The 27,045-nt window shown below is 59.1% G+C and overlaps 1 protein-coding gene across 1 annotated transcript; it reads left to right on the top strand.

Annotated features, from left to right (window-relative positions):
* Nucleotides 1-670: 670 nt before the first annotated feature.
* LOC118157424 (N-acetyl-beta-glucosaminyl-glycoprotein 4-beta-N-acetylgalactosaminyltransferase 1-like) lies at nt 671-25,995 on the top strand. The gene is made up of 20 exons (XM_035311727.1): nt 671-928; nt 11,021-11,133; nt 13,019-13,126; nt 13,530-13,625; nt 13,932-14,022; nt 14,374-14,474; nt 15,201-15,268; nt 15,587-15,665; nt 17,375-17,441; nt 19,047-19,190; nt 19,459-19,568; nt 19,896-19,996; nt 20,246-20,328; nt 21,050-22,250; nt 23,027-23,334; nt 23,689-23,842; nt 23,993-24,065; nt 24,171-24,324; nt 24,648-24,774; nt 24,991-25,995. Exons 1-20 carry the CDS (start codon nt 778-780, stop codon nt 25,103-25,105), a joined length of 3,444 nt encoding a protein of 1,147 aa, XP_035167618.1. The 5' UTR covers nt 671-777; the 3' UTR covers nt 25,106-25,995.
* Nucleotides 25,996-27,045: the final 1,050 nt, after the last annotated feature.

Below are 27,045 nucleotides of genomic sequence, written 5' to 3'. Positions count from 1 at the left end.
ACCGCGCGGGGCTGGGGCTGGGACAAGGATGGGGATGGGAACAGAGATGGACGCAGATGGGGATGGGATGGGGATGGGGACGGGAATGGGATGGGGACAGAGATGGAATGAGATGCGGGCGGGCTGGGGCTGGTGCCTGTGTCCCGGCCATCCCACTATTCCTTCCCCCGCCCCCGCCCCTCCGCAGACCGCGCAGGCCGTACCACCCCACGGCGGGGGGGGATCCGCGACCCCCGGGGGTCCGTCCGTCCAGCCGCAGCCCCCATCCCGATCCCCAACTCCCCTCAGCTCCGTCTCCCTTTCCCACTATCGCCCCCCCCCCCCCTCCCCGCGCGGTGCCAGGGCCAGGCACGGCTAAGCCGCCTCCCCCCGTCCCCCCATGGCCTCTCCCCGGGCCCCCCACCCCCCGCCCCATCTCCTCGCCCATTGGCCGAGCCGCGGGCCGCGTGGGCTGCGATTGGCCGGCGGCGCCGTCGCTCATCCGCGGCGCCCCCCTCCCAGCGTTCCCACGGCCGCCCCATTCATCCCCCGCCCGCCGGTCCCGGCGCCACGGGGCGGCGGAGATGCTCCGGGGGGGCCGGGGGCTGCCGAGCCCCGCCGCCGCCGCCCCTGCCCCGCTGCCGGCCCCTCGTGGCGGCCGGGGGCCCGAGGGGCCGGGGCTAGGCGGCGGCGGGGGGCTGGGGGAGGTGGGCGGCTGGCGGGGGGGGCGACACCGGTGGGAGGAGGAGGAGAAGGAGGAGGAGGGGGGGGCGGCAGCGGCGGCGGCGGCGGGCGGTGATGCCGCGGCTCCCGGTGAAGAAGATCCGCAAGCAGCTGAAGCTGCTGCTGCTGCTGGCGCTACTCACCTTCGCCGTCTGGTTCACCTACCTCCACATCAGCCTGGTGCGCCAGGGGCGGGCCCTACGCATCCCCTTCGCCTACGGCAGAGGTAACCCCCCCCGTCTCCCGGGACCCCTCCCTTGGGATCACTGGGACCCCCCGGTGGGCGTTGATTCCTCCTCCCGGTATCTCCGCCCTTGCCCCATCCATCCCACATTTCCCCTACAGGCGGTGTCACCTCCATCCATAGCCCCACGCCCTCGGGAGGGAGCCGAGAAGCCCTCGGGGCTATTATTATTATTTATTGTTATTATTTATCTTTTTATCATTATTATTTATTATTATCATTATTAAATTTTGTTACTCCTTTATTTCCTTTTGAGGGTTTCACACCTCTTTTCCCAGCCGTTTGCTTCTTCTCCGTGCTAACAAAAGAAAGCCGTCCATAAACCCGGGGGCACCCAGGCGGCGGTGCAGGTCCCTGGCCCCGAAGCATCTCTATCCCCTCCATGGGGACCCCCCCAGAAACCCCCAAACCCCCCTTCCACCTGGGAAGGGATGTGGGAGGCTGCAGCACGGCCAGCCCTGAGGGCCTGGTGCTGTGCTCCCCCAAAAGCTTAGCCCCAGGGGAGCGGCCAGGCGAGGGGCTTCATGCTGATGGATCCCCGGCTTTCTGCCTTGCAGGCCTCGTTGGGCTGTTTGCCTGGTGTGAAAGTGCACAAAATATTTGCCAGGTGGGCTGAAACTTGAGTTTGAAACGTTTCCGATGGGCTTGCAGGGAGAACCTGTCTCCCATCTTTTTTATTTTTTAGTGCTTTGTGCCCTAAAATCATGGGAAAGGAATAAGGAGTTGGTGCTTGTAGGGGGGAGAAACGACTCTTCTGAGCAGGTTAAGGCTGGTGAAGTCTCTCAGCTGCTAACCCCAAAGTTTCCGACCGCAGGAGCAGCATGATCCTGCAGATTTTCAAGCCCCACCGGTGCAATCAGGGTAACGCCAATAAGAGGAGCAGGAAATGAGATGTGCTTGGGCATCATCTCTGAGGAGCACTTGCAGGGCGCGCTGCTTGTTTTCTTTTTTTCCGCTGCAGGATCATGCTTATTGGGAAACCCCCAAATTACAGAAGTCTAACCCCAAAGAGGCTGCCCGATATCTTTTAGGGCAGAAAAAGTCCTCTTTTGGGACTGGCAGATGGTGCGGGATGGCAAGCCCAGCTGTCTGTCCATTGTAGTCCCTCTGGGTGAGGTTTCCCTTCTCTCTGAGGAGGATGCTCAGAGCAAAAGCACGTTCCCTGGCTGTGTTTTAGGGTGCTGAACCCGGTGGGTGCCTGCTCCTGCTCTCCCCTGCATCCCAGCTGGTCCGTTATGGTGCTCGGGGGGTGAGGGGATGCTGTTTGCTGTACCAGCGAGATGCATCGCCGTGCTCTGGCTCCTGGCAGAAAGCCCTGCGGTCATGCTGCAGCTGAAAAGACGAGCTGCCGGTGGGATCCTCATTTTGGGGGAGAAAGGTGGGGGAAAAAGAGCCTGGGGACTGCAGCGGGGGGAACGCTCGTAGGGCCATGTAAGGAGAAATGGGTTTGGAGGTGCTGGGTGAGGATGGTGCTCTGGTGCTTTCTGCTGGGCTGTGGGCTTGTTCCATGCCGTGGCGTACGTGGTGGAGATTCAGACCCAGCATCTGGGGATGTGGCTGCCTGAAAGCTGGGGGAAAAACAGCTTTTGGCATGGTTGGTACCTGTTCTAAGCTTAGAGGTGTCGCCAGCCCCAGAGCCCTTGGGGATTTGGGGGACGCTTGTCCCTGGAGTGGGAGAGGTGGCTGGGGAGCTGTGCCTGAGAGAACCAAAGTGTGTCCAAGACCTCTCAGCCTGGCTCAGAGGATGCTGCCTGGCTTGTGTCAGCCAGCAGGAGGTGCTTGGAAGGGTTAATTACTTGGTAAGGCAAGTGGCACCGAGCCCACGGGCTTTCTGGAAGCTGAAGGTGCGGGGCCTGAGTCTTCCTGGCACCTCTGTTGGGGGCAAGGCAGGGGTGGGCCAGGCCAAGAGGTGTGCATGGAGGGGGTCTGTGCATGAGAGGGGGCGGTTTTGGGAGGTTTGTGGGGTCCAGTGGCCTGGCAGGCACTCACACAAGGAGCTGGGGTAGCGTGGTTGGGGACTTAGCTGGGAACCATGCTGGCATCATGTCCCTGATAAAAAATACCCCCCTTCTCCTTATCTCCCACAAGTAGATAATTACCCTTCTCTGCCTAATTTAACACACAGATTCCTCATCTGAAATAATGAGACCATTACAGTGTTCTCCCGGCTGGAAACCGCACCGAGTCAATAGGGTGGAAATGCTTGCATGCCAGGTGGAAAGGAAAAAAAATGAAAAAAGGGGAAGAACAGACAAAAAAAAATTACAGTAGACATTTAAAATAGCTCTTAGCAGGGGTGCTTGGCTGGTCCTGCTCCCTGGCTGCCACCTCGCTGGAGCAGCGACTGCACACACAGGGCTCTTGCTGGTGCTGAAGGAGCAGCAGATGTGCTGGGGTCCTGATTTCAGAAGGGTCCTGCAACAGGTGTGGGATGTTTGTTGGAGGAGGGTGATGGCTCTATCCAAAGCCAAAACAGGGAGCAAAACCTAGCAAGGCTTTTTGTGGGGTGAGATGCTGGCTGCTGTGTGTGTGTGTGGAGAGCTGCTGGCATGCGGGGTGGCCCGGAGAACTCCCTAAAATGCTGTGAGCAGAGGCGGTGCTGGTTTGGGGGGTGCTGAGATCATAAATCGCAGTGTTTTGGGCTGGAAGGGACCTTAAAGACCTGCTAGTCCAGCCCCCACGCTGTAGGCAGGGACACCTTCCACCAGACCAGGTTGCCCGCAGCCCTGTCCAACCCAGCTTTGAGCTCTTCCAACGATGGGGCACCTAAAACTCCTCGGGACAGCCTGCTCAGTGCCTCACCACCCTCAGAGTGAAGGATTTCTTTCTTACCTCCAATCTAAATCTACAATTTAAAACCCTCATCCTATCCATCTTTCTTAAGAGCCCCCTTTAAGTATGGAAAGGCTGCAATGAGGTCTCCCCGGAGCCTTCCCTTTACCAGGCTGAGCATGCCCGGCTCTCTCAGCCCCTTTTCATCGAGGAGGTGTTCCAGCTTGCTCTGAAAACTCCATCCCTCTTGTGCTGGCAAGGGCTGGGTGCAGTGCTGCGGGACCTTGCACTTGGCCTTGCTGAACCTCACGAGCTGCCAAGCTGCCCTGAACCTTCTCGGACCCTGCTGGATGCTGGAGCAATTCCCACCTCCATCCAAAACGCTGAAGCGGGGAGCACGGCACGTCTCCGGGAGGAGCTGTCGGCATCACTGCCTGCGCACCCTGTGTCCCGTCCTCGGCTGTTCCCCTAGGGACAGCAGGAAGGAGTGAATTTGGGCTGACGTGCAGCGTCCCGAGCACATCTCCTTGGTTCATGTGCTTTTTTTTTTTTAATTGGAAAGCTGGCACGCTTGTGAAGCTGGGCGGCTTTATTCCTTTCTTCAGAGGTGCAGGTAGGGGAGAGGATTAGAAAGAGCCCTTTGAAAAGGCTCGGTCGCCCTTGCGGAAGGGCAGCGGTGCTTGCGGGGAGGCTGAGCGCTGCGGATGGCAGCTGCTGTCCCCAGAGCCGCTGTCTTCCCCTCCGTGTTATCCCCTGGGCCTCCCCCATGGAGCCCTTTCCCTCCTCATCGCGGCCCCACTGCCCTGAATCGGCTCTTTGTAACCACTCCTGTCCTGCCAAGAGCTGCTGCAAGGGGAGGAGGAAGAGGCAGGCAGACAAGTGAGCCCTGTCCTTGGGAGACCGGGGCTGTCTCGGGGCTTTGGGGCTGGAAGACGAGCTGGCGTGTGGCTCGGAAACGTGGCAGCGCGGCTCTGAGCCGTCCTGGCATCTCTGCCCTGGGTGAGCGCTGAGCTGCTCCTTAAAACGGGGTGGGGATGACTGCAAGGCTTGGTAATTAAGTGAAATGATGGGCTGCACCTAATTTATCCAAACTGTCCTCTTGCTTCCCCTTTGTGATGTCTGGGAGGGGCCCAAGAGCTCATGTTTATGGCTCTTGCCTCAGCAGAAACCCCAAAGCTGTCAGGGACAGGGGGCTCAGCATCCCCTCTGCATCCTGAGCTGTGACTGGTGATGCTCCTTTAGGGTGCCTTTTATCCACTAAAGGATCCTTTAAAGGAGATATATATATATATATAAAGGATATCCTCCAAAGGGTCCCCGGTGCGGGTACCCTTAGCAGGTGAGACCCCAAATGAGGGGGGGGGAGGAACTGGTGCCTGGTGCCCAGCTGGGTTGGGACGTGATGCAGCGGGTGCTGGAGCACTGTTGGAGAATCCCTGTAGCTCTGCAGAGTCCTGGTCCTCCCCAGCACCGCTTTGCACAGCAGGGGAGGTGCATCACCTCTTCCAACAGCTTGAGTCCTTTTAAAAAAACTGGAGGAAAAAAAAGAACTTAAAGAACTGCAATAAAAAATACTTCTCAGTCTCTTTAATGTGGGCTTTTGCTAAAAATGAATTTCTTGCTGTTTTGTTCACCTCTGGGCTTCGTTTGAAGTCTCCTTTTGCTGTGGGGCTGGCGATGCAGGGGTCACCATCCATCTCCTCTGTGTCTGCCCCCAGCCCCGCTGCGGGATGTGGGGAAGCCACTGTGTCCCCAGCCTGGCCACCAGCCTGGCAGCCCCCTCTGTGCCCTCTCAAATTTAATTTAAAAACAAAGGAAAGGTTCAAAAGCACCCAAGGCTGCTGGAAGTTCCTGGGGGAGGACATAACACAGGCGCTGGCCAAACGAAATGAAACGGGAGGCTGGAGACCGACAGGGGTGCAGGGAGGTGGGAGCTGGGGAGCTCTGGGTGCCCAGAAGGATTTGGGGCCAAGCAGGGGGATGTGGGGCTGCCTGTTTGAGGCGTTGATGTTTTGGAGTCTGGCGGGCTCCAGGAAGCCACCGATCAGCAGAGGAAGGTGGTGCAGGTCCAGCCCCTTACAATCTCTCGTGGCACGAGCAAAGCCCCCGGGAGCAGCGGTGTCAGGGGAAATATCCCCGCCCGGCCACTGGTCCGTGTCCCTCCTCGGGATGCCACATGTGGTCCCCTGCCTCGTCCCGACCTGGTGGACAGATGCACTGATGTTTTTTGTGGCCTTGGGAGGTGTTTGCAGTATTGACCCCCGATTGTAACTGCTCGGCAGCCCGTCGGCGGGGGAAGTTCGCGCTGCTGGCTGCTGACTCAGAGGCTGCATGACGGCAGTGAGCACCGAGCTGTCGGCAATTATCCGCTGGGATGGCACCTCGGGGCGGCCAGGCTCCCTCTGGAGAGGGGTGACGGGGCTGGGAGAGCTTTGTGCCTGTCCCTTCCTGAGCTCGGGGAGCTCAAAAGCACCCCAAAAATCCTGAGGTCAGCACAGAGCCTCTGGAGGAGAAAAGGATGTGCGCAGATCTCATCGAGGGGTTTCAGCCTCAAAAGATGGGAGGTCAGGTACTGAGTGTATCCAAAACCTGGCCCTCAGCAGATGCTCCTGCATCTCACCCCATCACCGGTGTGCTGGGAGCAGCTTTGGGATGCCAAGGAGCAGCAAACCCAGGGCTTGGGTTTCTGTAAGCAGTAAAACTCCATCTGTAGCCTTGGTTAGACCGCAGGGCTGGGCTTTGATGGGGTTGTTACATCTCCATCCTGATGTTCCACACGTTTTTGTGCGTGAGTTGAGCTGCTGCCCCTGTGCATCTCTTTGCCAGGAGGGTCGGGCTGTAAGGATGCAGGTCTGAAGACACCGGGATGGTTTTGCAACTGGTGCAGCCTGGTCTGCCGATATTTCGGGGGCAGATGGCGGAGGGGCTGCTGGTGGTTGGCCTGGAGCAAGATCCAGCTTGCTTTAGCATCTCCAGTTCGGCAGAAAGAGGAAGACAAGAGCAGATGCTTGCCTTTGGGGAGATTTCTCGGTTGGGAGCACCCAGCAACATCTCTCCATCCCCGTTTGCATCGCTCTGCTCATGGTTTGCTCATCGGGGCAGCTGAAACATCCTGCAGCAGCCTCCACCGCTAGTGCTGCTGGCTTTCTGGGGGGCAACCAAACCCCAAATCCCCCTGTGCCCCCCTGTAGGTGCTGTGCAGCCTGGGAAACCAAACCCTGGAGGCTCTGTGGTGGCATTTACAAATTGTGCTCTGTTTTTAGCACAAGATTTTGGGGGGGGCTTCAGTGCAAATTCAATATCTTGCTTGACTGTCCTTGTTTCCCAGCTCTCCCTGGCCCCAAACACCTCAACTGCATCTTCACCAGCACCTTGCTAGGAGAGGTCGAGCAGCGAGAGGAGCAACCAGGCAAAGGCTTGGGGGGAACGTGATGGCAAATCACCCATTTGTGCCCCAAATCCCACCTGGTTGATGTGCTTGGAAGTTTGGTGCTGGGGTGCATCGCTTTTCATCTTGCTAGCAGTGCCCTGTCTGGGTTTGCTGTGGGGAAGGGAGAGGAGAGGCGCTGCTCCTCCCCATACAGCAGCATCTCCTAGGAGCCTTTTATCCTCGCTGCTGCCTCTGGGCTTTGCTGCGGAGTGGGGCCAGCAGCCGAACAATGAGGCTCGCCAGTGCCTTTGTCCCCTCTTCGGGGCTGGGCTTCCAGCACCCTCTGCTTTGGAGGCCAGGGCTGCTCTTCTGTTCTTTCGTGGCGTTGCCTGGGGATGCTGATAATGACAGCAGGGCACTGGGAGGAGGGAGACGGCTTGCACGAGCCTGGCTGGGGCTGGAGAGGAGGTGGGGAGGGTTTTACATCCATCCCTGATTTTACATCCAGTGGGGTGGCGTGTGCCTGGTTGCGAACCCTTTTCAGCATCTCCCATCTGGGTGACGGACACGGGAAGAGCTGGAGGGGGGGGTACGGGGAGTTTGGCTTGCTGGGTTTGGGGATAGGGAGCTCGCCTTGCTGGCTTTGCATTTATCCCCGGGGACTCCTCTGGGTGGGCAAGAGCGGAGCGAGCTCTCAGCACCGCCTTGGGAACGATTAGGGAGGAAGCATCACCGAAGGGCATCTCCCCCCGAGCTGGCAGAGTTGGCCTCGAACCAAGGCGGCAGGAGAAATCCCAGCTCCGGAGCCTGCCTGAAGAAAGGGGCTGTGTTCGGGGCGAGCCAGCCGCGTGCCGCCGGCGGAGCAGGAGGGGAAGAGGAAGGCAGGAATTTGCAGCCTGAAAGGGCCTCTGTGCGCCGCGGTCCCGGCTGGCCGGAGCGGCACGGAGCGGGTTTGTGTGGCTGCGGTCGTGGAAAACCAGAGGTCTGGCTCGTCCACCGGGGACAGACCTTCGCTCCAGTGCTGATGGGCTTCATCTCGGGCTGCCTTTTCCTTCCCAACCCGATGCTGGCCGGTACGAGGTGCTGGCCTTTCCCTCCCTTTCTCAAGGGGGGGTGCTCATTTTCAGCTCCCACATGCTGCAGCCAGGCTGATTAGCACTTCTTTTTTGGGCCAAAGCCTGTCCTTGACTTTCCTACCCAGTATTTGAATTGCAGAAGAACAAACATTGTCACGGAAACCTTTTTACATGGCTTTGCTGGCGCTTTTCCTCCTCCTGGGATGCGGCCACCTCTCCGAGCACACGCTTGCCTCCCTATCCCTGCTGAGAAGAGAGGGTTTTGCTGAAAGCACGCAGGCACAATTAACCCAGCCCTAATGAATCTGTAGTGGCAGGGCTGGGATATGAGTGAATTCATTGGCAAGAACATCTCTTGCTGTGGTGTTCCCATAGAGGACCGTAAGGCTGGGGGATGTAGGGGCAGTGGCACCTCCTGCTCCACGGCTGTCTTGCTGGGAGAGGTGACGACCTCACCCTGGCTGGTTTTGCATGGCCAAAATTGAATTTTTGCATATCAGACTCTGCTTTGCGTGGGGTAGAGGCAGGTGCCTGCCTCCATGTGGTGACTCCTCTTTCACTGCGTGCATTTCTGCTAACCTTGCTCCAATTTCCCCAATACCCTGTATACCAGACCCAAAACTGGGGGCAGCATCCGTGCAGCGAACGGAAGGGCACAGCCACATGCCTCCGTGTCCTGTGGCCTGGGATGCTGCTGGCTCAGGTCTTCCCAGAGAGGATGTATGGGAACGGGGAGGGTCTGCAGAGCTGGAGCCGGTCACGTTTCCCCCCGCGACGCTCCCCATCTCAGCCTCGATGGGGTCGCGGGAGGAATGATGTATGTCTAAAGACGTGGGAGGGAGGCAGGGAGCTGCCAGGAGAAAGCCAAGGCTGCCAGGGCTGAATAATGGCTGAGAGCAGAATAAGGGGGCTTTAGAGCTTAATTTCCTGTTCCCGCGCTGCGCTGGGGACGGGATTTGTGCCGCCATCTCCAAGGAGACGTGGGCTGCGCGGCCGCCTGAATGCTAATGGCATCGGGTAGGGACGAGCCCCCCAGGGCTGCCAGACGAGGGGATGGAGAGTGGGGGGCATCTCGGTGCCCCCTGCCCCACTCCTCCTGCTGTCCGTGGGGACCCGTCACTGCTCGTGGCATTTTGGGCTCCCGCAGGGGGTTTCTCACTGGGGTGCGGGGTGGTTGGTAAGGGGGGGACCCCACTGTGGTCATCAGGGGGGCTGCCGTGCTGGTTTCGGGGTCCTCCATGCTTGTTTAAAAGTTTTGCAGGCATCCATCTGTTGTGGTGAGCGAAGGGGGTTTGCCGCCCCTCCCAGAGATAGCTAATGCAGTTTTCAAGTCTGCTCTGTTATTCTGGGGGAAGCAGATTATTTTCACACTGCGAAGCGAGGGCGTTTTAATGCGAACCCTCCCTGGCAGCCGAGGAAGATCAGTGCAAGCTGCAGAGGGGAGCCTGTAGGCTGGCACTAATTATCTCAGCACCCAGTAACGAAGCCATCTGCAGTGGGTCCCCGAGCTCCCTCAGTGGGTGTAGGATCCCTTCTTCCCCTTTAGCTTGGTGTTGGTGGGCAGGAAGATATATTTGGAGAGACTTTTTTGGGGGGGAAAGGGGGTCAGCATGGTGAGCTCAGAGGTGTGGGATGCCCCAGGACAGCTGGGGACCAGCGGGAGGAGGGCTGGGACCTGTCCTTGTCCCATGCACAGCCCATGGGGCAGGCTGGGCTGGTTTCTCTCTGGTTACATCAGAGCTCTGGGACGTGGGTTGAGTCCTAAACTAAGTAAATTTGCAGATGATGCTAAATTAAGAAGAGCTGTTGGTTCCCTTGAGGGTAGGGAGGCCCTACAGAGAGAGCTGGGTAGATGGGAGCATCCCACCCAGGATTCACGTACAGGCTGCGTGAAGTTTGGGGCTCCATGATGTGAGAAGGGTATAAAAATATCAGAGTGCCCAAAGGAGGGCAGCAGAGGTGGTGAAAGGCCCAGAGGGCACGGCTTACAAGGAGCAGCTGAGGATGCTTGTTTGGTTCAGCTTGGAGAAGAGGAGACCCCCTGGCTGCTCGCCATGTCAGAGGGCGCTGACCTCTTTTCTCTGGTGGTGGGATGCGAGGGGATTGCTTGAAGCTACATCAGAGGAGGTTTCGATTGGGTATTAGGAAAAGGGTCTTCACTGAGAGAGTGGACCATGGACGTGGTCGAGGCCCCGGGCGTGCTGGTGTTCAAGAAGCATTCGGGCAGTGCTCCTAGATGGCTTGACTCTTTGGTTGCCTTGTGTGGAGTCAGGGTTTGGCCTTGACGATCCTCGTGGGTACCTTCCACCTCAGGATATTCTGCGATTTTAGTTTCCACGCCATGCTTGGATTGAGTTTAATTCATGGCAGAGCTCAGCGCTGTCCCCAGCGCTGGACAGACAGCCGAGGTCCTGCGGGAGCTTATCCCGTCTCTTACGTCAAAGGGCTGTGAGAGGAGTAATTAAACCTGATGCTGGCGAGCCACCGCAAGCTGCTTAGGACAAATGCAACAAAGGGAATTGCAGCCAGAACCTGCCTCACTGTCACCCCGTCCATCCCTGCCCCGGGACCAGGAGGTGGCTCCAGGAAAGGCCCAGGAGCATCTTGTGGTGATGGGGTCGTAGAATGGCTCTGGTTGGAAGGGACCCCAAAGATCACCCAGTTCCAACCCCCTGCCGTGGGCAGAGGGATGCCACCCACTAGATCAGGTTGCCCAGGGCCTTGTCCAACCTGTCCATGAGCACCTGCAGGGATGGGATGGGGCATCCACAGCCTCTCAGGGCGAAGGATGCCAGAGGGATCTGTGATGAGGGGGTGGCCGTGGTCCCGCTCACCGGTTCCCTGTTGGTGTTGCAGATGGTGAGCGGCTGGGCGAGGTGACGGACCCCGGCAGGCGGCCGGCATCGCCCCAGGCATCGGCACGGCGGGGGAAGGCCGAGGACTCCAGCGAGAGCCGCGAGGAGGAGCAGGTGGTAACGGGAGCCATAACGTGTCTGAGGTGGGGTGGGACCAGCCGAGATCCCTGGCCCGAGTCCCCGGCTCAACACCTGGCCAAGTAGAGCAGGGGGCTCTGAGTCTGGAGTGGGCCTGAGGATGGAGAGGACACCAGCTTTGTCAGGCATGATCTGCCCTTAGTGAAGCCACGTGGGCTGTCATCTCCTTATTTTCCCTGTTCCTTAGCGTAGTTTCCAGGAGGATCTTCTCCATGATCTTGCCAGGCACAGAGGGTGAGCCTGGCGGTCCTGTAGCTCACTGGGTCTTCCTTCTTTCCCTTTTTTAAGAATGAGGGTTATGCTTCCTGTCAGTGGGAACTGACAGTGAGAATGGTGACAGTGAGCCGTGCTCCCCCCAGTGCTTTTCACTCTGCACCTGCCATCGCAAGGGCCCTTGGAGGAGATGCCAGCATCCCTCCCCTCCTCTCGCTGCAGGCTCTCCCTGCGTTTCTCCCCCCTGGAGGATGCTCTCTGCCTGCTGCTGCCTTCTTGTCACACTGCTCAGCCTCCTGCCTGCCTTCCTCCTGCTCGGGGGCCCCAGGCGGGCAGCCCTGGTCCTGTTGTGGCTCTTGGGATGGGGACAGCAAGCCCTGTTGCTTACCAAAAGAGCAGCCCTTCGCTGCGTGGCAAAGATGCTTCGGAGCAGGTTGGCTGCCTGGAGAGGCATCCAAGAGGCTCCCTGAATCCAGAGCAACAGCTGCAGCTTAAAAACAAAGATGGGAAACTTTACTCCCACTGCACTCCAAGCGTGTGCCAGGCTTCAGTGTGGATCTTGCTGTTGGCACCACCGATCCTTTAGTTTTGGTCTTTTATTTATTTATTTATTTTGCTGTTTTCCTTGTCCTCGCGTGCAGGGCAGCCTGGCCCCGATGCTGGGGTGTTCTGGTGAGGCTGCTCTGTAATTGCATCCTGGCTTTCCCAGGGAGCACAATTACGCCTCCTCCCTAATAATGCCTTCCAAGGGCATCGCTCCCCTCCTCCGGGATGGTAATGAGCTCATTTAGGCAAAGTTTGCTAATTATTTCCTTGGCGCTGCACATCTTAACGGGCTGGGCTTTGCCGACACTGCGGTTCTGCAGCGGGCTCGCTGCTGCTTTTGGGGACGCTTGGCTCCTCTTTTTGGGGGGATGGCACTGTCTTTCCTTCCCCGTCCAAGTCCACGGGGGACTGTGAGTCATCTGGGGTCAGGCAGCCTCGGAGTGACCACACAGCGTGTCCTGGCTCGGAGGGCCCAGGGGCTGAAGGGTGACGTTTCGACCCCATGTCGCTCATCCCTTCCCATCCTTCCTTGTCTTGGGCTCACCTGCTTGCTCTGGCCTCTGCCGGTGTTAGTGCAGGGGAAGCTCCAAAAGCACACGGCTGCTCTGTGCCACTTTTTCGGCAAGTAGCTGTTCCCCTAATCCCTTCTAAATTATGAGATGCGAGTGATGGGATTCACCTAATCCCCCTTAAAGGAAGAGGGGAGCAGGGAGGCGCAGACGCACAGGTTGCGTTATTGCCCAGGCTTCTGCTCTGTTGGAAACAAAGCCCCAAATGCTCCCTTTCCAGGAGCCTGTAGGACCGGCCAAGTGTTTTGGATGAGCAGAAAGCGTGCTGTTTAGGAGCAGGAGCAATTTTGACAGAGGATGGGAAATGAGTTTAGCTGGAACGTTTTTGAAGCTCTGCTCCCTGGGACACCTTGCCAATATTTTTCTGTGCTGGGGTGCCCTGCTTTCCTTTGCATTTATCCCGGAAAGCTTTCCCCCTTGGTTTGGAAACACTTGACATCCCAAATGAGACATTTATGTGTAGGGGGGTCTTCTGCAGCAGGCTGGCCCCAATGCCTTGCATCTCTCACCTCCCTCTCCTGCTTCCTTGGCAGGACGGACAGGATTTGGATGGCTGGCTTTCCAGGGGCTCGTGGTCCGACCGAGCCACCAGGCACCCCAAACTCAACCTGACCAAGCAGGCTTTGCCCTGGGATGAACAGGTATGCGAGCAGGAGGTGGTGGTGGAGGGGAAGCACAGCCACAACCCTGCTGTCCAGGGATGTGGGAGCATCGCGTGGTCCCCTCCACCCAGCCTTGTGGTGCCAGTGGGATGGGTGATGACGGGGCTGGGCTTTTGCTGCCATACCCATAAGGGAATCAGCCCTTGTATGAGCCTGCCTGGGAGCCAAAGGAGGCCCTCGCAGCAGCAGCAGGAGGAGGATTATCTGCTGGGATTTGGCGCTGTGACCACAGGGCTGGCACAGGGATGGGGATCAGCCTTTCTCTTGGTTGTTAGCGTGGGCGATGGCCCTTGGGCGTCCACATTTCAGCCTTCCCTGATGCTGTCCAGGGGAGGTGCCCCGCTTACCTCCCCCCCTCTTCCCTGGCACTCTCCTCCCGCAGTACAAAGGGAAGGCAAACCTGCACGTCTTCGAGGACTGGTGCGGAGGAGCTGTGAGACACCTGAGGAAGAACCTCCATTTTCCGCTCTTTCCCCACGTGAGTCCCAGACCCAAGGGTGTGTGTGTGTGGGGGGGGGGTTGCTCATCCCTCTCTGGCTGCTGCTTCATCTCCCCTTGCTGTGAGCTTGGCCCTTCCCCGAGACCTTAGCTTGCAGGTTTTGGGTCCTGTTCAGGCAGGTCGTTCCCGTTGGAGCCAGCCGAGCTCCAGAGCCAAGATGGAGGGATCTGGGTGGCGATGGGACCGCCGTGTCCCCTCTGGTTTTAGGGATATGAGACCCCAGGAGGACAAGGGGCGGGTGGTGTTGGTGCAAGGCATGAACCGTGGGTGCTTTTGCGTCCCCAGACCCGCACCACAGTAAAGAAGCTGGCCGTGTCGCCCAAGTGGAAGAACTACGGGCTGAGGATTTTTGGCTACATCCACCCTTTCAAGGATGGTGAGTGATGGAGCTCGGCCTCTTCTCCCCCTGCTGCGATGTGGAGAAGCTGCCTCCTGCCCCCTTCTTGGACCACATAAGGACAGAAGGAGAGGACAGAAGACAGTTCCAAATCCCCTGGCTTGCCCCTTTGGGACAAAGATCTTTTTCTGTGGTTGTTTTGAATGGAGACAAAGCCCTGGTCCCACCCAGGAGAGCACAGCGTGGGGTCTGGGGCAGCCTGTTGCCTCTGCCCATCCATCCCTCTGTTTCCCTGGGTCACAAGGAGAAGCTGTCTCCTTCAGCCACCCAGCCCAGGCCGCCAGGACTGCTGTATCCCTCCGTGGTGACCCTCTCCTCTGCTCTCCCCAGGGGATTTCCAGTTTTCTGTGGCATCAGATGACAACTCGGAGTTCTGGCTCAGCTCTGACGAGAGCCCATCCAACTCCCGGCTGGCTGCTTTTGTGGGCAAGGTACGCACCGTCATCCTCGGGGTTAGCTCACACTAGGGATATTCCAGCTCCTGCTGAGGGCATCTCCTCCCTTGGGGTGCCTCTCATTTCCAGCATGCTAATATCCTGCCTGACTGCGCTGTGGGGATCCCCAGTACTCAGTTAACGGTGTCTCAAACGCATAGGCACCGTCCCCACCACAAAATCTCCCTTCGATGAGCCCCTCTGCTGCAGCAGCTCTTAAAAGGAGCGAGCAGAGTCTGTGGGTGACTTTGCCAGAGGCGGCTTCTCCTGCTGCTTCATCCTCCTGGGAAATGCCAGGCCGTCTCAGCCAGGCCAGACCTCCCATCTCTGCCCCTGGCCAGGCTCAATTTGGCTTCTGAAGGAGCATCTGCTCCTTGGTCACATCTTAGTTGTAGCTACCAAAGCTCATGTCCCAGGATAGGGGATTGTCTGCTCCTGGATTTTCTTGGTAAACTGGACACCCTGTGGTCTGTCCTCACACCTGCGTGCTTTTGGGATCTTGCTGATCATGGCTGATGGCAAGCTCCTGTGCCAGGAGTGCCACGTGCCGGGGGGAAAATGGGACCCTGGGGTCGAGCCCTCTGTCCTCCTGCCTCAGGAGCTTTTCTGCAGCGTGGCACAGTGCCTGGTGGAGGCGGAGGATTGCTCCTTGCTGCCTGTCTGAATCTGGGCCCGTGCCTGCTTGGCCCAGCCGTTCTCACACGCTCCGTTTTCCTCCCCCAGCTGGGCACCGAGTGGACGGCCCCGGGGGAGTTCACCAAGTTCAGCTCGCAGGTCTCCAAGCCTCTGCGGTAAGCTGCACCCTGACCCTGACCAGCTCTTCCTCCACAGCCAACCCCCAAAAAAACAACACTATCCTGGGGCTCAGAGGTGTTGGGCACTATGAGGTGGGGACCAGGAGTTCTTATAAGGTTTCTCCACAGTCGAGTTGGGCAACAGATATCCTGCTCACGGTGCCTTTCTCCCCACCCCAAAAAGTTTAGCCACACGTGAGCAAGGCAGAGGCAGTGTCCAAAGAGCTCCTCTGGCCCCGAGGGTCCAGGGGCTCCCCATCACGCTGGAAGCAGTAGCAGCATATTTCCTAAGCAGCCTTTTCTCTTCTTACGCAGCCTCATGTCGTCCAGGCGCTACTACTTCGAGCTGCTCCATAAGCAAGACGACCGGGGTTCGGACCACGTGGAGGTTGGGGTGAGTAAATGCTCCCTGTGCTCCTCCTCCCAGGTTTATTTCATTGTGTTGTCAAAGCCATTAATGGGGCTTTTGGCGTGCCTTCAAGTGCTTTATCCCTAAGCAAAGCCAGGATTTCCCCTTGGTTAGGAGCAGAGCTGGGACTCGCTCACCTGGGAGGTTCCTACACAGCATGCTTTTCTCCCAGCTTGTCTGATCCTTGCGTGTCGATAGCCCTTAGGGACCTAAAGACCCCGTCATCCCTCATGTGTGCTCCTGGACCTCCTGTAATGGATGCTAACAGAGTGACTCTGCTCTGGGCTGCAGTGGTGGTCAGATACCAGCGCTGCACAGCCAGTCCCATCCCCGCCCCTTCCCTCTCGCTCTGTGCAGAAGAGAATTGGGCTGGAAAAGGAGGAAGGGTCCCTTTCTGGGGGAGCCCAGACTGTGGGTAAGATCAGGACAGCCACAGGTCCAAGCCAGCACTGTCTGTGACTGTCACCTCGAGCTGTCAGCCCACCTTGTTACCTTGGGTCCCTTTTTTCTCCCCCCCCTCCATTCGGAGATACCAGGAGCTTCAAATCTGAACTTGCCTGCCTTGCCTGTGCAGCCCTGAAGCGTACATCTCAAGAGCTCGGGCATTTTTTTTTTTTATTGGGAGGGGAAGATGTTGGCTCTTTCGCCAGGGTTTCCTTTCTCCCAAACAGCCATTAATCACTGCTGTCAGACTTGTACCAGCAAAGCATCGGAGAGAGGCTGACAACTCCCCTTCCTCGCCTCTCTCCTCCCCGTCTCTCAACCTCACCCTCCGAGGGCTCCGGTCCCAGTGCATCCAGCACTGATAAGATCTGGATTTCTGATGTGAAAAACAAATGGGGGGGGGGGGAAGGCATTTTTTTGCTGGAGGGAGGGAAGCCTCGCAGATGGTTGCGAAGAAACAACAACAAAAAGGACCCTAATGCATCTCTCCCTGGGGGTGCTTAAAGGCTTGTCTGGACAAAGGCTCGCATCCATCCGAAGGCATGCTTTTAACATGTAGTCACATCGGTGCAGGCAGCTGGGAAGACCCTCGTAAGTCAATGCAAACTTGAAGTGCCCCAAATCAGCTTAAGCTGCACTGAAATGAGTCATGAAGAAAGCAGCAGGAATTTGCAGTGGGTTGCTTCGTGACCCGCTTTGGTCTGTGCTGGTTTCCTGCAGTGGCTGGTGTGGGTTGTGGTCCTCACCACCGGCATTTTGCAGCCCTGGGGAGACACAGAGGAAGGAGAATGTGTTTTGGGGCTTGGTGTATTTTAGGGCTTTGGTCACGGTCTTGATCCTTGACATTGTCCCTGCCCTGCCAAGGCACTGCCCACGTTTGTGCTGCCCCTGTGATGTTGTTGATGCTGGTGAGGAAGCTGCTGCTGAAGCAGGGCTGGATCTGTCCTGCCTGGCCTGGAAAAAAACACAAATAACTGGGATATGTGGCAGTCACAGCCAGGAGGTAGCATGAGCCCCTCTGTCTCACCTCTGGGAGCCTTGTCCTCTCCAGCCACCCAGGGAATAAGCCCAGACCGCCTTGTGTTAAGGCAGGAGATGGGTCTGGACCTGTGTAGGTCCAGAGGTAGAGCCCTACCTCTCCTTCCACCCCTGCAGGGTTGGGGCTGGGAACAATGCAGAAGAATTCCCGGGAGCTGAGGGTGGGTGAGGACCCATCCTCCCACTGATCCTCCCTGTCCTTCTTTTCCTAGTGGCGAGTTTTCCTTCCCAGCTTGAAGTTCGAGGTGATCGACTCCTCCTACATCTCTCTGTACACAGGTAAGGACCACCCGGGATCTCCCCGGGCACCCCATCGCTCTGTGGCCCTCCCAGAAACGGGATGTTGGAGGTGACACGCCATGGAAACGCAGCTCCTGTGGCTGCTGCACCTCAGCCTCCACCCTCCTAAAGAGACCTGGTTCCTCGGCAAGGAGCTCAGCTCCTCGGCCCAGCCCTGAGTTATGAGGAGCTGTCGTCTAGGCGGGGATGGATGGAGGGGGGGGTTAATTAAATCTATAGATCTTCTGCTTCCTGCCCCTTCCCGGCCTGGCAGCAAGAAAGCGTTTGATAAATGGGTCCTGCACTCACCGTGCTTGAGAGCCGGTCATCAAACATGCCCTCGAAGGTTTTTGGTGAGGCAACAGGACGGGCAGCACACAGGGATCAGTGGGGAGAAGAGGGATGGAGGGGGCTGAGCCGCCAATGCCAGTGCCCAGGAGATGGATGAGGCTCAGATAAATGCTTCCCAGCCACTGTCCGTCAGTGCTGGCATGCTCCTGCCTCTGAGCTCCCTTTGGAGCCCAGCAGCATCCCAGGGAAAAGCCAAGCCACGTGGGAGATGCCTCTCCTTGAGGTTCCTCCAAAAGCTTTTCCCCTTCCCTTGCTCCAGCCTTTGCCAGGGGCTGCAGCCCCTCAGTTTGCTGCATGGGGACGTACGGGGAGCCCTGGGTCTGTCGATGCGAGGCGATGTGTCCCTCATCTCCCCACACTCCACAGCAAAAGGCTGCGGTTGTGGTGCTGCTGGCTTCTGAACATGCCCGTTGCCTCGCAGGGTGCCCTTGGGTGCTAGGGACAGGCAGCTCTGCGTGGGACCGAGGTGACCAGAGCACGGTGACCTCCCCTTGGGCACTCTGGGGGCTGCTTAATAGCCAAGGACGACGTGTCGCATGAAGCCTTAAATAGAAGAAAGGGCAAAAACAAGCTCATGTTGTGTTTACCTGCAGCTTGAAGGGCAACAGCGCTCGTGGCTTCATTCCCGTGTCCTTGGGAGCTGAAGCCTCAGAGTGCTGCCATCCCTTGTGTTTGTGGCGAGCGATGCTGTAATCAGAGCTGGGGCTCCCGGCTGAGATCAGCCGTACCCTGTCCCTCCGTGTCATCAGCTGATGTCAGTAATTATCAGGCTGATTAGTCACAGGGTCTGCAAGCCTGCGAGAAGGATGAAGGAGCTGGCTTTGCGCTGGTGCAGGCTCATCGGCTCCGCAGGAGCTGGGAATCTGTGGGACGTGCTGTTCTCAGGAAGGACCACCATCAATTTGGGGTCACAGAGCACGCGTGTGTGCGCGTCTCCTTTTGGGGGGGGCACGTCCCTTGTGTCCCTGCTGGTGGGGCTCAGCCAGCTTCCCCCCACAGTCATGGGGTTCCCCAGGGCTCCCCTCTCCCCCAAGACCCATCTCCCACACCGTGTCCTGGGTGAACAAATGGGGGCAGGAGGGGGAATCCCCAATCCCCTGAGCCCTCCAGGTGGGATGGGGGCAGAGGCTGGGACGTGCCGCCCTGGGGGATGCTCCCGGCTCCCTAGGGAAGGTGGGACGGTGCTCGGAGGCTGGAGGGTGAGCCCTGTGGTGGGTGCCTGTGGGGTCCAGCCTCTGCCCTCGCTCCCCGCAGACGAGTCGTCCCTGAAGATGAACCACGTGGAGCACATCCCGCAGTCCCTGGCCAGCCACAGCGGGAGCTACCTCTGGGAGGCCCAGCAGGACGAGCACGGGGCTGACATGCTGAAGCCCGACCCCAGGGACACCTTCTTCCTCAGTAAGTGCCTGGGACCAGGTCCGTGCACTGCTCTGTGACTTCTTAGGTCCCTTCCAACCCAAACCATCCTGTGATTCAACGAAAAAGGCAGGAACTGGCTGCCCCAAGTACCTAGAGCATCTTCCCTGCCTTCTGCCCGTCTTGAGGGTGAAGGACAGCTCTACAGGGGGTGATTTGGGACCGTCTGGGCTACAAACTGTAACGTGGGAGGGGTCTGCAGGGTTGGAAGAGCACAGGCTGGGGCTGAGCTGCAGCTGCCTCTCTTCAGCCCCTGCGATAGAGCCATCCCGAGTGGAGAACGTGCTGGTGCCCTGTGCCTACAGCCCCACCTACGTGGTGAAGGACTTCCCCATCGCCCGCTACCAGGGCCTGCAATTTGTAAGTGTCTCCCCACGACGCCTGCGGGAGGAACGGGGTCACACTCCCATGGGACACCTGCCAAAGCTCCTGCCCTTGTTTTGGGGGTTGGCTTGGCAGGGCCGTGTCCACCTGGTTAAACTCCAGGAGCCATCCCCGGCTGGAGGGTCAGGCTGAGCTTCCCCCTCTTGACCCGAGGGGGCCTGAGATGAGCACCCCACGGTGTGTTTGTGGTGCTGGGCTGGAGCTGAGGTCTCCTGGCTGTTGGGGTGCCCCCCACCCGTCCCCCACGTCCTCAGAGTGAGCCCACCCTGTGCAGGGGTGACGGCCGTGTGCTCGGCTCCCCAGGTCTACCTCTCGTTTGTGTACCCCAACGACTTCACGCGCCTCACTCACATGGAGACTGAGAACAAGTGCTTCTATCGGGAGTCCCCGCTCTACCTGGAGAAGTAAGTGCCGAGGCACGACCCCAAACCCTGTCCCCAGCAAAGGGCCACCTCCAGGCTGGCTCCTACCCCATCTCGTGGGCTCTTGGGCTGGGTTTGGGGTCCCAGCTCCCAGCCCAGAGTCGGGCTGTGGCTGGGGACGTTCCCCCGTGCACCCGTGTGTGTGTGTGTGTGCGAGGCAGCACGCGGCCGCCTGCCCGCGAGCACCCCTCCCTTATCTGCAGGACCTCATCTTTCATCTCCGTCTCCCAGGTTTGGTTTTTATAAGTACATGAAGATGGATGAGGAAGAGGAGGACCCACGCCAGCGAGCGTTTCTCTTCCTCAGCCCAGACAGTGAGTCATGCCTGCCCGCTGGCAGCTTTCGGGCATCTCTCAGCAGCTTGGCATGGGGCTGAGGACCTGGCATCCTGACCCACCGGCCCACCCGCTGCGAGAGGCAGCGTGTTGGGATGCCTCTGGTGATGTGCTGCCGCTGGGGGCTCGGGGATTCACCCTCCCCGCTTTTTGAAGCCGCATCTCCCAGGCTGAAAGCAGCTGTGGCTGCAGCATCTGTAAGAGGAGACCGGTGTGGTTTTTCCCTCTCTTGTCCTGCAAGCCCGCTGTTTAATTGTCTGATTGCTCTGCCTCTCCTCTCCGAGCGAGCTGTTATTAGTGTCACCCAGGCTTGATTGACCATCGGCTTGGTGTCTCCGAGCCGGGCCCGGTGTGGACCTTGGGGATGCCTGTGCAGGCAGGGATTCCTGGGGAGAAGCCAGTTTTTTTCAGAGCCTGCCCTGCTCTTGGTGCAGGCTCGGTTTGCTCCCAGGTGAAATGGGAGTAGTGCCAGGATTTGGAGGGGTTAATTAGCTGAGGTTTGGAGGGGTTAATTAGCAGAGTCTCTCACCCCTGTTCTTGGCGTGCATCACTCAGCACCTGCCACCTCAGTCTCCCTCACCTCGGGGCAGTTTTCAGGTTTATCCTCCTTAGGGAGACACGCTTTGCCTGCTTGTCTTGAGCCATCGTGCTCAGAATGGCCTGAACCCTCCGGGTATTTACCTCTGGCTTTGCTCCCTAGATTTTCTTGAGGACGAGGAGGAGGAGGAGGATGGAGCAGACAGCCCTGAGCCTACCGACCCACCTCCTGAAGCCAAGAAAAACCTCGAGCTGGTAACCAGAGCCAAAAAGAAGGAGATCCTGCCGATCACCAGGGATTATGGGGACGAGCTGGAGTACTACAGCTTTCGCCGCGAGCAGGACCAGGTGCAGGACAAGGCGGGCATGGGAAGGTGGAGCGTGCCCCTGGCTACCCCCAGCCCCGCAGCCACCCTGGAGGGTCCCCATGGCTATGGGGGTACGGGACCCGTGCAGGAGCGAGTCAACGGGAGGATGCTCCAGTGGCTACCCCAGGAGCCCAGCGAGGGCAAGGAAGATGAGCTAGGGCTGCTGGCATCCTCCAAGCATGCTGGGGCCCTGAGCCTCCAACCCCACTTCTCTGTTCCCATCTTTGGTGGCAGAGCCAAAACACCGGGTCCCAACAAGCCTGTGGCGCCCAAGAAGGACAAAAAAAACCGGAAAACCCAGGAGAAGGTGTACGTGACCAGGCTGCAGATGGGCAAGCGCAAAACCCCTGCCCAGGAGCCTGCCTTCCCCAGCATCTTCCTTTACCCAAAGCCTCTGAAGAAAGTGCACCTTCACTCCAGGACCCCTCAGAGGCATCCCATCACCTCCAGCAAGCTCCGAGCCGTCACTGGCCACCGGACGCCTTGGCTCTTGAGCAACATCTCCAAAGAAAGAGACACGGCCAGGAGGAAGAGCACGTGGATGGGAAGCAGGAGGTGGGAGCGGGTGAACAAATGGGAAGAACTGGGGGCCGAGGGGATCTTCAGCCAGGAGACCCACGAGGACGCGACTGCTGCCCCGGGCAGGGTGGCTGCCACCACCGATTACAACTCCTCTGAGGTGGGGACGAGGGTGACATCCTTTCTGAAGATGTCGGAGCTGACGGTGTCCCAGCAGGAGGGAAAGGGCCAGGAGGAAGAGGAAGAGGAGGAGGTCTCGGACTACAGCTACGAGACGGCAGAGCTGCCGCAGAGCTGGCTGGAGGACTCCATCAACTGGCAGAGGACGTTCAGCGTCAGCTCGGTGGACTTTGAGCTCCTGCGCTCCGACTGGAACGACCTGCGCTGCAACGTCTCGGGCAACCTGCAGCTGAGCGAGAGCGAGGTGGTCGACGTGGTGGCCCAGTACATGGAGAAGCTCAACGAGAAGAATGGCGGGTAGGGAGGCAGCAGGGTGCGGGCGGGAGGTGGGGGGACCTGCCGTTTTGCCCCCTTTGGCTTTTTGTGACCGGGGGATCCCGACGATGGGTTAGAATCATAGAGGTTGGAAGGGACCTTGGAAGATCATCAGACCCAACCTCTGGGGAGGGAAAAAGGAGCCTAGACGAGATTGCCTGACACCTTTTCCAGTCACATCTTGAAAACCTCCGGTGGTGGGGATGCTACCATGTCCCTGGGCAGGTTGTTCCAGCGTGTGGTTGTTCTCACTGTAAAAAAAATTGGCTTATATCAAGACAGAACCTCTCCTGGTGCAGCTTGTGCCTGCTGTACCTTGTCTTGATGTGGCTCCTAGGGAAGAGAGAGCCTCGGTCCTCCTCGTAGCTGCCCTTCAAGAACTGGAATACTGTGATGAGGTCCCCTCCGAGCCTCTTCTTCCCCAGGGTGAACAGACCCAACCCCTTCAGACTTTCCTCAGGTTCTTTAGCCTTAACAAGTCATTGCTCAGCATCCTCTGAGTGCAACCTGCTGGCCCATCTTACAGCCCACCTATCCAGTCTATGTTTTGGCAGTTTGTCACGTAGAAGGCTGTGGGAAACAGCATCAAATTTGTTGCTGAAGTCCAGGTAAACAATACCCACTGCTTCCCACGTGGACAGACACGTTACTGAGTTGTGGAAGGTGGTTAGGTGATACCAGGTTCAGCCCAGCCCCTCAAGCACGGGACGCAGAGCTCGTGGCAGTGGTGGCTTCAGCTGCTTCTCCTCTCCCTGCAGCATCTACACCCTTCTGAGGATTGTCAACGTGGAGAAGCGCCGGGACACGGCCCGAGGGAACCGCTACCTGCTGGAGCTGGAGCTGGCGGAGCGGGGCCAGCGCACGGTGCGGCTCTCTGAGTACGTCTATGTCCTCCTGCACCATGGCAAGCAGGACAACAGTGCCGAGACCAACCCCGAGGGGCCGGCCCTGGGGGCCACCGAGCCTCAGCCCAGCACCTGGAGCGTCTTGTATGGCAAACCCATCCTGTGCCAGCCCCTGCAGCTCAGCTGGAAGCAGGACATCATGGTGCACTTCGTGGTACCTGGTAGGTGACGGCAGGACGTGGCTCTTCAGGGTGTCTTGTTCCTGCTGCCCACTGCATCCTCCAGGCTGGCCCAAGGGTGTGCTGGCAGCCAAGAGGGTATGAACCGTGGCTTGCAGCATGCTCTGCGTTGGGCAGAGGGGTGTAGGGACATCCCCATGACTATGGTAGGGCCGAGCATCTTTTCTGGGGTCTTGGGCAACCACTGAGCAGGGCTGTCTCAGGAAGCTAGGTCCATAGTGATGCTGAGGTTGTCTGCTCTCATGAGATGGGGTGCTGGTGTGGTTGGGCGTGCTCTTGGGACTTCCATTGCTGGGATCCCGAGGTCTGAGAGACTTCTGTGGCTGTGCCTGGCAGTGAAGAACCAAGCGCGCTGGGTCCAGCAGTTCATCTCGGACATGGCCGGTCTGTACGAGGCTACGAAGGACGCCAACTTCAACGTCATCCTGGTGGACTTTGACAGCGATGACATGGATGTCGAGAAAGCCCTGCAGGATGCCAAGCTGCCCCGGTAACCTACCCCAAAGACCCCTGAACCCCATCCACGTCCCACCGTGGTCCTCACAAGGCTCACAGGGCCAATCCTCGCTGCTATTCTCAGTCCCTCTCTCTTGTGTCCCCTTCCACCACCAACGCTGACTGCCCCGGGCTCTCTCCCCAGCTACCAGTACCTGCGGCGCATGGGCAACTTTGAGCGCTCGGCCGGGCTGCAGGCTGGCGTGGACATGGTCGAGGTGAGCTGGGGGTAGGAACCACTGCTCCCCTTGCTTGTGGCTTCTGGTGGGGCTTGGGGCTGTTTGTCCACGAGCCTCGTGGCCGTGTCTTGTCCCCTCCTGCAGGACGGGCACAGCATCGTGTTCCTGTGCGACCTGCACATCCACTTCCCTGCCAACATCCTGGACAGCATCCGGAAGCACTGCGTGGAGGGGAAGCTGGCCTACGCGCCCATCGTCATGCGGCTGAGCTGCGGCAGCTCCCCGCGGGAGCCCAACGGTGAGCGATGCCCCCTGCGTGCCCCAGGATCGCTGCGGTGTCGGGTGTGGGTTACAGCCGTGCTCGGTCATGCGAGAGGATGAGTGTGGTCTGCTTTGGTGAGACGGGCTTTGAGCCCAAGGGTGCTCCAAGACCTGTGGTGTCACCCTGTGAGCCAACCACAGCAGGAGGCGGCAGTGATGGGGGCAGACCCGGGGTGGAAAGGGATGGCTGAAAGGGGGGCTTGGGATGGGGTGCTCCCACAGCTGGGGCTTACCGGGCAGTAGGGAGCACCCGAGGGTGATGGGTTGGTGGGGCGGGGGTCCCGCTGCTCTCCCCCGCAGGTTACTGGGAGGTCAATGGCTTTGGCCTCTTCGGCATCTACAAGTCAGACTTCGACCGCGTCGGAGGGATGAACACGGAGGAGTTCAGGGACCGTTGGGGCGGGGAGGACTGGGAGCTCCTGGACAGGTGAGGATGGGGGCACCGGGACCCCTGAACCCGTGGGCATGGCTGGCCTCCGCTCTGCTTTGGGCCCTTCCCATGGGCAGGCTGCGTCACCTGCACCTTCGAGCCACCTCCGAGGGGATGTTTGGCTTCCCAAGGCCACGACCTGGCTTTGGGGCGCCCCCAGCTGTGTCCGTGCCCTCCTTTTCTCTGAGCGTTTGTCCCTCTGTCCGGCTGCAGGGTCCTTCAGAGCGGGCTGGAGGTGGAGCGCTTACGTCTCAGGAACTTTTACCACTACTACCACTCCAAGCGCGGCATGTGGAACACCCGCAGCAAGAAGCCGCCCAAGGACTAGCGCCCTGAGCCCGTCCTGCAGCTGCCAGGCCCCACCAGAGGCCGGCCACCACCGCCACCTGGCTGTCCCCAACCCCTGCCCATGGCCACCGGTGCTGGCACGGAGGGCACTCGCTGCCACCAGGATCTCTAAACGAACCGCAGTTACTTTGGGGGGCGACACGGGGAAAGGGGGGTGGGGTGGGCAAAAACGGGCTCGTGGTTTTTTTTCTTAAGGGTCTAATTTCTTAGTCAGAAATGAATTTATTAACTCATTAGTGCTGGGGCAACAGGCATCCTGCTGTCAGGAGGGGCGAAGCCTCTGGGCTGAGCCCTGGGGCTGTGCTGCGCCGGCGATGCTGGAGGTGGGAAAGAGGTACCTAAAAAAGAGGTACTCAGGAACGTGGTACCAAAAAGGGGTACCCGAATAAGCGGTACCCAAAAACGCAGAACCCACGCTTGCAGGCGGTGCCCACTCTGCATCCCCCAGAAAATGCCAGTGCCAAGCTTCTGCGGGGGGCTGCTGGAGCAGATACCTTCAGGGTGGGGGTCCAAGCCCAGGGGGAACCCCAGAGGCAGGCTTGGAGGGGAGAAGGGGGCTCAGCTTTGCCCCCACTGCTGTGGGTGGATGGGGCAGGGGCAGAGCCCCTTCCTGGACCCCCTCAAGCAGGAGGAGCTGGTGATGCTTAGGCCCGGGAGGGTGGGCTGCGGGGGGGGGGGAAAGGGCAGAGCCCGAAGCAGGTATTGGGAGCGGGGGAGAGCAAACAACGTTTCCAAGCTAATTTCTGTGAAATTATGAGGTAGGAAGCTGTTTTCAGGAAGTTGTCGGTTTTTTGTTTGTTTGTTTGTTCATTGCTTTTTTTTTTTTTTTTTTTTAATTCTTAAAAAATAAAATCAATGTCTTGGCTGGGATTTCCTTCCCCCCAGCCTCATGTCACCCTGCACCTCGAGGCAGAGCCTTGGTGGGGCAGAGCAGGAGGATGGGTACAGGGTGAGGATTTGCTCTTTTGGGTGGCAACGTGCAGAAAAAGGGGGGAGGAGGAGGAGGCAGCCGGGTGCCTTTGAAGCACGCCCGGGCTTGCAGGGAGATGGGGGAGCCTCCACCCCACAGCTGGGCTCCACCCGCCCGTGCCCCACACAGGGAGCTCACCCCACTGTGGGAGCAGGGGCTAAAAGCACACCTTGGGGCATCCTTGCCCCTCGTGTGGGTCATGCAGCGAGGCTGAACACCCCCAAAAGTCCCTCAGGTCACTCCAGGATTTGCTGCTGGGGTCAGTCTCTGCTGCGGGTTGAGGGCAGGCAGCAGGATTTTATCCCCGCGAGGCCGCTCACAGGCTGCTCTCCTCACCCAGCTGCCCTCGTTTTCGAGCCCTTTTTCAACACTTTGTTGTGGGCAAGGGCTCTGCCTGCTGCACCAGGAGGTGGCCTCGGGGCTAAGAAGTCCCAGGCACGGCAGGCGGCCACGCCGACCCCAAAGTTCGTGGGCAGTATGATCGCCAAAGCCACTTTTCCTTAGGCACAACTATTCCAGCTGTCGGAGCGGGCAGCGCTCCCGCTGGAGCTGCTGCTGCCAGCGCTGTCACCGCTCACCCCATCTGGGACACTGAGCCTCTCCGGTGTCAGCCCTGGTAGGGCAGGGGAACCCCAGGTGACAGCGGGGCTAGGGCAGTTCCCCTCTTCTTGAGGAGCAAGCGGGAGAGGCGTTTGCTGAGCGGCTCGCCCTGCCCCGGGGGGGGTGCTGCATTCAGGCTTGTTGGGTCCTGTGGGGTGGGGGGGGACAGAGATGAGTGCCAGCCCCAAGCCTGTGGCCCAGCAGCTCTCCGTAGGGCCGGCCGTGGGGCTGAGCACAGGGATGGTGGTGGGCAAAGGGGGCTGGCGAGCACTGAGTGCGGTGTGGGGCCGTGGCTCCGGTGGGAGAGATGGCCCCGAAACTGGTTTGGCTCGTTTCAAACGCTCCCTTTC

This window comes from Oxyura jamaicensis (assembly GCF_011077185.1).
Source record: "Oxyura jamaicensis isolate SHBP4307 breed ruddy duck chromosome 5 unlocalized genomic scaffold, BPBGC_Ojam_1.0 oxy5_random_OJ106705, whole genome shotgun sequence".
Taxonomy (NCBI): domain Eukaryota; kingdom Metazoa; phylum Chordata; class Aves; order Anseriformes; family Anatidae; genus Oxyura; species Oxyura jamaicensis.
Note: the sequence above shows the minus strand (reverse complement) of the source record. Positions and strands in the feature narration are given on the sequence as shown.

Bases quoted from the DNA above. Each gene is read 5' to 3' on its own strand.
- LOC118157424 (XM_035311727.1), top strand. From the start codon at position 778: ATGCCGCGGCTCCCGGTGAAGAAGATCCGCAAGCAGCTGAAGCTGCTG. The intron at 13,127-13,529 runs GTATGCGAGCAG...CTCCTCCCGCAG, and splicing joins CTTTGCCCTGGGATGAACAG to TACAAAGGGAAGGCAAACCT. The intron at 20,329-21,049 runs GTGAGTCATGCC...TTTGCTCCCTAG, and splicing joins TCTCTTCCTCAGCCCAGACA to ATTTTCTTGAGGACGAGGAG.